At 40.2% G+C, this 11,018-nt stretch overlaps 1 protein-coding gene across 2 annotated transcripts; it reads left to right on the top strand.

Annotated features, from left to right (window-relative positions):
* The first annotated feature begins 591 nt into the window (after positions 1-591).
* Positions 592-9,619, top strand: LOC119364922 (RNA polymerase II C-terminal domain phosphatase-like 1). Of its 2 annotated transcripts, XM_037630494.1 has the most exons (17): positions 593-1,237; positions 2,125-2,601; positions 3,055-3,265; positions 3,444-3,601; positions 3,687-3,757; positions 3,867-3,972; positions 4,047-4,133; positions 4,567-5,130; positions 5,227-5,293; positions 6,065-6,198; positions 6,292-6,345; positions 6,655-6,751; positions 7,124-7,329; positions 7,404-7,487; positions 7,846-7,911; positions 8,282-8,355; positions 8,927-9,619. In XM_037630494.1, exons 1-17 carry the CDS (start codon positions 956-958, stop codon positions 9,033-9,035), a joined length of 2,847 nt encoding a protein of 948 aa, XP_037486391.1. In that variant the 5' UTR covers positions 593-955; the 3' UTR covers positions 9,036-9,619. The 2 variants fall into 2 exon arrangements, with proteins under 2 accessions (XP_037486392.1, XP_037486391.1); XM_037630495.1 differs by lacking the exons at positions 7,404-7,487; positions 7,846-7,911; positions 8,282-8,355; positions 8,927-9,619 and having other exon boundaries at positions 592-1,237; positions 7,128-7,276.
* The last annotated feature ends 1,399 nt before the right edge of the window (positions 9,620-11,018 follow it).

Raw genomic sequence — 11,018 nt, 5'->3', positions numbered from 1 at the left:
CACCAAAGTATTTTTGTATCACTAGTAGTCAACTTTCGAGTGCTTGCAGTGGATATGTAATTGTGATGGGCAGTCTACTGCAAAATTGCTTCCTGTAGCACCAAAGTAGCCCTAGATAGCATCAAAGTTGCTTGAAAAAAATAGTTTGGCGAAACATACCCATACGAGGTCTTGTTTCGAAGAGCTCATTGCAAGAAACAAAACGGTAAAAACGAAACTTAATTTTGACGCTCAGTTTAAAAGTTATAGTTTTTTTCAAGTTTTTTCTAAATGAATTAAATGCATGTGATGCATTTTCTAACTTGTGTGCTCCATATGATTGCAGAAAGGCATTATAACATGATGGAACCATGTGGTGGGGTGGCCGTTGACAGCCACATGGGATAGGAACAACCTTTCCTTTTTTAAAACGGCGTGGACAGATATTTGCTTTTTTAGGATGTGTGCTCGGGGGCACTAACCAGCCAACTGGTGCTGGCTAGCTGTGTCCTAAAATAAATATCATGTTTGAAAACAACAGAGAAACTGGAATATCTTCCTACCTCCCCGCCTCTCTAAATACACGTGGCCTCGCTGGTCGTCTTCCCCATCCTCCAGCCCGATCAAACGCTAGGGTTTCCCCGACCCAACCGCCCGCCCACTGAGCCCACCCCCGAGCTCGTCCGCCGCCGCCATTGCCGCGGATTTGCACCGGCTCCCCACCAAACCCGGCCGGAATCGGCCAAGAACGCGAAGTCGAACGCGATTTGAAGCACACAAGCACCATAAGACCGCCGCGATTCTCCCTCCTCTGCCCTCTTCTAATTTCCTCTGTTTTTGGACGGCGCGATAAGAACAGATCCACCAGCGTGCAGGGTCTATCAGACCAGTGCGCGCGCGCGCGTGTGGAAGGCACACTGACTCGGACTGAGTTCGGATTCGATTCGTGTGATCTGTTCTGTTGGTGCCGAGGACAATGATCAAATCGATGGTGTATTTCGGGCACATCTCCATCGGGGAGGTGGAGCTGTGGCCCAAGGGGGAGACGAACGTGGCGGCGGCGCCGTGGGTGCGGGAGATCCGGGTGGACCGCCTCTCCCCGCCCAGCGAGCGGTGCCTGCCGCTCGCCGTGCTGCACACTGTGTCCTCCGGCGCCCTCTGCTTCGTAATGGAGTCGAGGCCAAGCCCAGCAACCGCTGACGACGAGCCCCCGTCGTCGCTTGTTGCCATGCACACCGCTTGCCTCAGAGACAATAAGGTACTACATGAATCATTCCCAACCATCACAAGCCACAGAACAAATGAGTAGAAGTAAAACCTTTTCTAACCTTACATGGACAAGTTCACCCGAACAAGGAGTATTGATTAGCAGTTTAGCACACCAAGTACCCTGTGAAAAGCTTCCCCTGAAACATTTACTGCATTAATGAGTACTATATAACTTGGGCATGAATAATTTTAAAGACTAGAAATATATTTAACCTGGCCTGGTATTGCTGAATGACTAAGGTTTCTAGAGCAGTGTTCATATTTCATAAACAAATCAATCATATTCTCAGACTCTTGAATGCAAACTGTTGCTTCTCAAGGCATACAACTGTTATGGACTTTGGACTTAGCATTACTTGTTCTCAGCGGTTCATCACTGCAATTGTATGTGAACTCTGAACTGCGGAACTCCATGTACCGACAGAAATATTTGAGGAATGAGCGAAGTGTTGCTTAACAGCTTTGGGGTGTAGCACACTAATGTGCCTGGAATTCATCCGCTGGCTAGTGACTGGGACTTAATTTTTGTGAGAGTACAACTATATTAAGTTACATCGTTTGCCCTTGTAGTTCATCATATCATAAATTTTAGTAGTAGTAACTTTGATCATCGCATTGCTATGAATATTCCTGTTTTAAGATTTTGGTATAAATAGTTTTGAGCCAATCCATGCCTCAAAGTCTGTAACAAAATATCCTGTACTTCGCCTTTTATTTCTTTTTTTTTTGTTAGGCATCTTTGTACAGAGATGTGCTAAATACCCTGCTATTCTCCTTGTACTTGGGTGTGTTTTTACTTTATTTCCTCTTTATTTCCTAATTAAACAGTTGTTCTGTTTATCTTATCTCCTTCCTATCGATTCTCCGTGTTTGCAGACAGCAGTTTTTCCACTTGGAGCAGAAGAAATCCATTTAGTTGCAATGAAACCCAAGAGTAGCTTGCCCAACCACGCATGTTTTTGGGGCTATAAAGTACCATTAGGCTTGTATAATTCTTGCTTGAGTATGTTGAATCTTCGATGCCTTGGTATTGTGTTTGACCTTGATGAAACACTAATTGTTGCCAATACCACACGGTCTTTTGAAGACAGAATTGATGCACTCCAGAGAAAATTGAGTAAAGAGATTGATCCACAGCGTATTAGTGGTATGTTGGCAGAGATCAAGAGGTACCAAGAGGACAGGTCTATGCTAAAGCAGTATATAGATGGTGATCAAGTTACTGATGGTGGGAAAGTGTATAAAGTACAATCTGAGGTTGTTCCACCTTTAGCTGATAATCATCAACCTATGATACGTCCTGTTATCAGGCTACAAGAGAAAAGTATTATATTGACACGTATAAATCCATCGGTACGTAGTTCATGACTTTTCTGTGGAAGCATATGTAGCCAAAAAAGCATGTCATCTCTGTATTTTTATTAGGTCATTTTTAACATGTTCTGAACATACCACTATAATATTTTGTATAATGTGTTCAGTTGAAGTTTACTGCCATAATTCATTCAATGTATCTTGTAGATTTCGCAAGTTGCATGTTTCTTTTTCTGAAAAAAAATGGCAATCAATTTGGTTACAGCATTTTCAGTTTGTTCTTGCATTACACAGTGCAGAGCTTGAATCAAATTAAATGATGTCTTAACCACAGCATTCATGGCAAGTTGCATGCATTTGATGTTGTGGATGACCAAGTGTCCTTTATTCTTGGGCCCGCTGATCTTTGTTTTGCTTATCTTGGGTTTTGGTTCAACCATGTTTGCTTGTTGTTAGACTGTGCAGTTTATTTTCCTTACCTTTTTCTGTTAGATAAGAGACACCAGTGTTCTGGTGCGGTTAAGGCCTGCTTGGGATGATCTTCGGAGCTACTTGATTGCAAGAGGTCGGAAACGTTTCGAGGTGTATGTGTGCACAATGGCTGAGAGGGACTATGCCTTGGAAATGTGGAGGTTGCTTGATCCTGATTCTAGACTGATAAACTCTGTTCAACTTCCTCACAGGCTTGTCTGTGTCAAATCTGGTACGTATTAGTATGCTTCCAGTTATTGCAACTACAAGACATGCATAGTTTGTTCATATAATCTTTTAATCAAGTTTGTCAATGAGTGAATCTCCTTACAAGGAATTTCCATGTTCATGCATATAATATCGTGGGATTTTCCATCCTTTTGAGGTTAATGCTAAATTTACTCATCCAGGCTCTAAAAAGTCATTGCTAAATGTATTCCATGATGGATCTTGCCACCCTGGTATGGCCCTAGTGGTTGATGACCGTTTGAAAGTTTGGGAGGAGAAGGACCAATGTCGAGTTCATGTTGTTCCTGCCTTCTCTCCGTATTACGCTCCGCAAGCAGAGGTAATGTCTATTTTGTATTGTATTCCAGCATATGATTATCTTACAGTATTGTTTACAGAGGTCATCCTGTCTTTAACTTGCACAGGCGAACTTCCCTATTCCAGTTCTTTGCGTTGCCAGAAATGTTGCATGCAATGTTAGGGGTAGCTTCTTCAAGTAAGAACATCTTGGCTATATGGTACCACAGAAACTTGTTTCCTGTTACATACACAGAAAACAATGTTGAATTGTTTGCTGATGCAGAATGTTACTATTCAATTGACAGGGAATTCGATGAGGGTCTTCTACCGTCGATCAGTGAAGTTCATTTTGACGATGAATTAAATCATGTCCCGTCTTCTCCTGATGTTGGAAATTATTTGATTCCAGAGGTAAACTTTGTGAAGATGGATGCTTCAGATTTACTCCTTTTAACTACTGAGAAACAGTGATTTTTTCTTGTTAGGATGAGAATGCAGCAAGTTTGAATGTGAACAAAGATCAGATGGCTTTTGATGGTATGGCAGATGCAGAGGTTGAGAGGAGAATGAAGGTTTGCCCTTCCCTTCCTTGTTCTGAATGTTCGGTATAAAAAGATGAACTGTGAAACAAGTGATATCCAAGAAACATGGTGGTCATTATCCACAAGTATATATGAATGCTCCAGCAATAGTAACCGCTAAATTAGCTATATGCAGGAGTTCTTTTTTACTTAAAGTGAATGAGAGGGTTTGTTGTTTATTAGCTTTGACCTTTCTTTATTTTGTTGAAACAACTAACTAACCATTGTTTATTAGCTTTGACCTTTGTTTATTTTGTTGAAACAATTAACTGGCAATGCTAAACCTTTGTCTATGTCTTATGGTGTTGTAACAAAAATGTCAATGTAACGGAGGCCAATATCTTCACATTTCTTAGTAGCTATTACCTTTTTAATGGGTTTTTAATGATCTCTCCTAGTTATGTGTATCTAAATTATTTTTCAGGAAGCAGTTTGCAGTGTGCAAGCTGCAGATCCAGTGACAACAAATGTTGACGTGATACCAGTAGCTGCTAACCAGCAATTTGCTACATCTTCATCTATTCCGTTAGCACCACCACCGGGCATGGTGCCTTTGAATAACGATCAAGGTCCTCAGCCTCCTTCAGTCAGCTGGCCTGATGCTCAATCTGGTATGGTGGATCCTTTGCAAGGTTCTCCAGCTAGGGAAGAGGGTGAGGTTCCCGAGTCTGAGTTAGATCCTGACACAAGGAGAAGGCTTCTGATATTACAGCATGGCCAAGACACAAGAGATCCCACACCACCCTTTGCTGCAGAACCTTCTGTACAAGCCTCAGTTCCTCCAGTGCAATCTCAGGGAAATTGGTTTCCTGTAGAGGATGAAATGGACCCAAGAAACTTAAATAGGACTTCAACGGACTTTCATCTAGAATCTGATGCTGTACATAGTGATAAAAGTCAACCACCACATCAGCCATACTTCCCTGCTCATGATAATCCTATATTTTCCGATAGATTAAACCATCAGAACCAGAGATATTCTTCTCAGGTGAGTGGTCATCTATGTTGATCAAACTTTAGTTTATCTTTGTTCGTTAATGAGGTGATTTTAGACGATTTGGTGACAAATGCTTGATTTATTCAGCTACCTCACAGTGAGGATCGTCAAATGCTTCAGAACCAGGCACCTACAACATATAGATCATTTTCTGGTATGTTTTGCTCTATGCCTTTTATCTTTGATGTTTCTGATGTTCATTCAGGTTAGCAGCTGCCAATGTTCAGGAAATTGTTAACTGGTTACTGCTTGGTCGGCTGACAAGTAGGGGATTATAGGTGATCGGCCTGCTAACTCATTTATTGGCCGATATTTTGAACAATGGCAGCTGCATAGGATAATGTATTGTCCTTTTGTCCCCACCGAACTTAGAAGCTTAAGCTATTTAGGATATAATGTTATAGTCTCTTATCTTGTACTATCCCTATAGAGTTGTATTTACTGTCATCTAAAACGAACATATCTAACTGCGTTTCTCATGTCTTATTTTCCAACTGTTCATTTGGCGTAGTCTTCTGTGGTTAGATGTTGAACTAAGATGTTACTTTTTGCCAAGTAATTAAATATTTGTGCGCCTTTTCATGGTCCAATACTCCAGTATATGTAAACCCATCGGTGTGTATTTCCTTCCAGTTAACAAAGAGAATAATACTGATCACCTTTTACCCGTTTGGTGAGCCTATATACATGGTTGTTGGGTGCTAATTCTGGGGCTTATCATAGAGCTGATCAAATAAAAAGTACTCCCTCTGTAAACTAATATAAGAGCGTTTAGATCACTAAAATAGTAATCGAAACACTCTTATATTAGTTTACGGAGGGAGTATAAATTATTTGAAAAGCTTGCAATTTCATGAACGCCCCTCTTAAATTATTTGATTGTGCTTTACTCTATAGTATCTGAAATTGTATCTGCAATGTGAAGGCGAGGATATGGCAACCCAGCGTTTTCATCCAGGTAACAGAAGCAGCCAAATGGAGTCAGGACGTCAATTTGTACAATACACAGAGACATCTGGTGCTGTATTGGAGGAGATTGCAGCGAAGTGTGGATTTAAGGTAGTTTTGATGCTACAGATCAGATATCATTGTCATCTGTAAGTATTAGCTTATACATCTGCCTATCTGGTGTATTTCTTCACTTGTTTCTAGGTGGAGTACAGGTCAACTTTATGTGATACTACAGAGTTGCGATTCTCCATTCAGGTAAAGTACAACTTATGCTGAATGAAAATGTCAATACCGTCATTTTGTTAATAAACCACCCTGCCAATGGATGATGACATTTTTCTTTCTATGGATGTCATTTTCTTTCTATTGGAAATTGTATAGAAGTTACTATGGATGTCAGGATGTAATCTTGATAACATTAGTTACAGGATAGGCACTATTTAACATTAACTTTTGCCTACTATTTAAGTATTGTGCTGCATGCTCATTATTCCAGTCTGCTTGCCGTTTGCACACTAGCACGTCACATTTCTATATCCCTTATTTTCTGTGTTGATCTTTCAGATTTGGATTGTTGGAGAAAAAGTAGGTGAAGGAATGGGAAGAACAAGGAAAGAAGCTCAACGACAAGCTGCTAATATATCATTAAGAAATCTGGCAGGTGAGTTTATGCTGTACTCCCTAGTCTCTTGACTCCGGATGAAAAATGACAAATATGCAAATAGGTGGTTGACAATCAGTTGTTTAAGGGGGCTTTTTTTAGTAGCTGACTTCTGACATATTATCAATGTCTCAGAATTTTGGAAATAAATTGTCGCCCTGATTTCTGACACTCGTGGCCTTTTTAACTATTAATCATCTGAAGCCATTGAAACGTTTCTCTATTTGTTTTGCCTGTCCATAATTTCTCAATTTCTATTGTTTCTGACGGTCTGATCTATGCGCACGTAGTTATTTCTATCCAGCATATATAATATTGTATTATATTCGTTAAATTTAATTCTTGGTTTTGATCGATGAAATTTATCTGCAGATAGATTTCTGTCATTTGATCCAGATAAGATGACAGTTCCGATGGATGATGGTTTTAGTAGCAATCCAAACTCATTCAAATATAGAGGGATTGATGGAGATAATATAGTACCAGTTGCAAGCACGTCGGATGGGTCTAGATATATGCACGAGAGAGTTGATAACTCAACAAAATCTGCTGGTTCTGTTGCTGCTCTTAAGGAGCTTGTAAGTAGCTGCTTTAATTCAACTTTTGAACAAGTGTGCCCTTCAACTCAGATATATCTTTTGATTTGTTGCAGTGTACAGCTGAGGGTTATAACTTAGTTTTCCAAGCTCAGCCATCTCCATTAGATAGTTTGAGAAGGGAAGAAGTTCATGCTCAGGTTAGTACTTCATCTCCATAAATACTCATTAAGCTTTACCTGATACATGGAACACTATATACACTTAAGGGTACTTAACAAAAGCTAGCTTCCATTAACTTCAAAAGCTAGCACAAGATGTCTGAGATCTAGCTGTACGCCTTTTTCTGATAGTGTAACATGGTGTTGTTTATTACTATACGGTAGTAGTATAACATTTGTTATACGTTGTTGTTAACTCGTCATTGGTGGATGCTCTCCCTTAAAAACATTTTGGTCTGATGGGTTAGCTATAAAACTTCATTAGGACTAACTTTCAGTAGGTTTTAGATCCATGCTTTCAATCTACCTTCTTATCGTTTGTCTTCGGCTTTTTCAGATTGAAATAGGTGGGCAAATCCTGGGAAAAGGAGTTGGAGTAACATGGGAGGAAGCTAAGGAGCAGGTTGTGAGCTTACACATGAGAAATATTTATTTTATTTCTTTACTTCGTTCTTCTTTGAGTTCTGGAATCAACAAATAAACTCAGTGGTGCTTGCATGGTTTCTATTTTTATCTTACATTGAGCAAAATAGGGAGGGCCCTTTCTCTTCACAGCCTTCATTACCATCTTTTCTGGATGCGATGTCTGATTGGTTTCCTAAGGTTTCTAAAACCATTACTTCAAATTTTAAGGGTACACTTGTTGTCTTCTTTTGATTCAGTGAACTATAAGGTTCGAATGGATATTTGTTGGACAAAGAGTTTTTATCAGGATTATAACAGTTAATTTGCAGTGTTTCCGAACCCGTTGTTTACATCATATTGTGTTGTAGGCTGCTGATGGGGCTCTCGGGACTCTGAGATACATGCTTGGTCAACGTCCACAGAAACGGCCTGGATCTCCAAGGTGATTGTTCGCTAGTCTCTTGTTTGCTGTAGATCTGTAACATTTAGCACTCGTTATTGGTGTGATCCGAGAAATTTCTTTTGAAATGAGGTATCTCGGACGTTTTGCCATAGTACTAGGTTTTTATTCGAACAAGAGATACCTTCTGCCTTTTCATAGAAGCAGAACATGATATCAGGTTACAGCACATCTGGCACATAATATAGGAACCCCACACTGCTTAGACAGAAATAAGCAGCTTACACAATGAGGCTCACTTGTTTGATGTTTAAGTTAGATAATTAAAGAAATAGAAGTGACCATCCCTCTGACTTCAGATTGTAAACCCTTGATACAAGTGTTTGGAGGAAGTTTCATTCCGTAGATTCCAGGCTAGTGGAAATGATGCTTGTTTAATTATATTTAGCTTGAAGGAAGTTGAGAGTTCAATATATTGCCTCTGTACTGAGCTATGCGACACATGCTGTGCTGTTCTAGCATTATAGTCAGTTTTATGCTTACGTTCCTCAGTTTAGGTAGTGGATGAGGGTGAGCTGAGTTATGACCAGAATAGTTTTTGCTCTTTCCACAGGTCATTTGCATCCAATTATAATAATAAGCGCTACAAGCCAGATTTCCAGCCAATGGTACAAAGGATTCCTTCTGGCAGATACTCTAGGAATGACAGTCGTGTTCCCTGATTGTTGTGTCTGAATTCCGTGGACACGATTCATCGGAAATTCATTGCAATCTGTGACCCCCGAAGAAGTTCCGTAATTGCAAGTTTGAGCGAGATGGCTGTGAAGGCAGGAAATAATTGTACACGCCCGTATGTCTTGTTTTCGGTTTCTGAGTTCCCCTTCTTGCCCCACTGTCATTTCTGAGCTAACCCTCAGCAGGCGCGGCTTGCACGTTGTTGCAATCTGTTGCCCAAGTGAGCCCGCTATGCTGTCATATGACTTTCGTCGGATCTGTTACCTGCGATTCCCCAGCTGACAGTGGATCTTAGAGCAAGGATGGCAGTGCAACTGGTTAAGAGAGTTTTTCTTGTTGCATATCAGTTACCACATACCACTTCGTTGCTCCTCCAATGGAAAGGGTTGAACTCGAGTTGGCAGGGTTCTCCATTTTTTTCAGTATAGTGTATAGACTTGGAGGCGGAGCATTTTTTTTTTCTCATTCAATTTTACGGTGCAGTGTTTCACTTCTGTAACTTTATTAGTACGAGATTTGCTTCTACCGGTGGGTGCTGTTTTTCAGGCTCTTGCAGCTGAGGCAGGGTGAAGTTATATTGACTGTCGAAATTATAGTAGTGTGAGAGTGGATTTTGGGGGCCATGATACACGTGCGCCGGTATTGGACCCCCATCCTGAAATGAACGACACCGGGATCTGTTCTAGGAGGCGGTGAGGCAGCCTGTTGGATTGGCCATGCAATACTATTAACAACATTCCTCTATAAAGTTAGCTTGGTTGAGTCAAAGGACTACGCATACCAAGGATCTTGATGTCAGATCCAACTGTGATTTTGCCTTGGTATGCATACCATGGTTCTCCCAAATGTAATTTTGCTTACCAGTGTGCAGCTTTTACTGATCAAATGAGTTGTGGACACCAAGGGATCAGCTTGGTAAGCTACCTAAAAAATTTGCAATCAAATGAGTTGTCGACGCGGGGTGCTGTTTGCTCTACCCCATGATCGTATCACGTATTCACGCCTTTTCTTTGGGCTAACTACCACTCTTATTTGCACAATGTGCCTTGAAGCTTGCTGCCACCACCAACAAAAACACAAAAACAAAAACACAAAAAACAGAGGTGCGAGGAGTGTACCCACGCCGTGCTGTGCTCTGTTTATTTGGTGAATATAATCCCATATCATTGAACCGTTTTTTTTTGCGAGGGCTATTATTGAACAGTTGCATTACCAAAGCGTTGACTTGCTTATTTTATCTACTAACAAGCGCACTGGACTATAAAGTGGGGTATCTTTCATTGATAACATATCCTAGGGAAAGAATCACGTGGAATACGATCTCATTACAAGTCGTTGGCAAGTGCCATTACAATTAAACAATTAATTAATTATCGCTCGGCCATATAGTAAAAAAAGGAAAATGCTAAAAATATGATGTCAGATTTTTAGGCATGACAAATTAAATGTTTTCATGATAATTTATATTGATGTGATGATGGTAAATTTGGTTTGCAAAAACTAGCCACCCATCTTAATTGTATTTTAAACAATTGTGTACCGTATGATCCAAGTTGAAATTCCACATTAGTACCACGTGCTCGTCCTCGTTGAGCCATCACTAAGCAAAATAAAGCAAGTTGCATCCAAATTGCACAACTGGAGTTGTCCTTTCTCTAGATTGATGTAAACATACAAGGGCAATGGGTGCACACACTTGTATATAGTACTCCCACTATATCGAAATATAAGATCTTTCAGGTCACTATATTAAAATTTACGGAGGGAGTATTTCCTAATTAAAGTTTTAAACAGTGGGCTATGCCATTTAGTGGCGGATCGGCCAGAAGCTATAAAAAACAAATAGGGAAGCTAAGCTCTATTAAGCATTTTTGCTTAAATCATATAGAAATTTTAACAAAGCAGACAATATTAGGCATCAATATCACATACTATATAGGTATACTTGACAATTTGACATACATACATAT

Source organism: Triticum dicoccoides, chromosome 2B (assembly GCF_002162155.2).
Source record: "Triticum dicoccoides isolate Atlit2015 ecotype Zavitan chromosome 2B, WEW_v2.0, whole genome shotgun sequence".
Classification (NCBI taxonomy): Eukaryota; Viridiplantae; Streptophyta; class Magnoliopsida; order Poales; family Poaceae; genus Triticum; species Triticum dicoccoides.
Note: the sequence above shows the minus strand (reverse complement) of the source record. Positions and strands in the feature narration are given on the sequence as shown.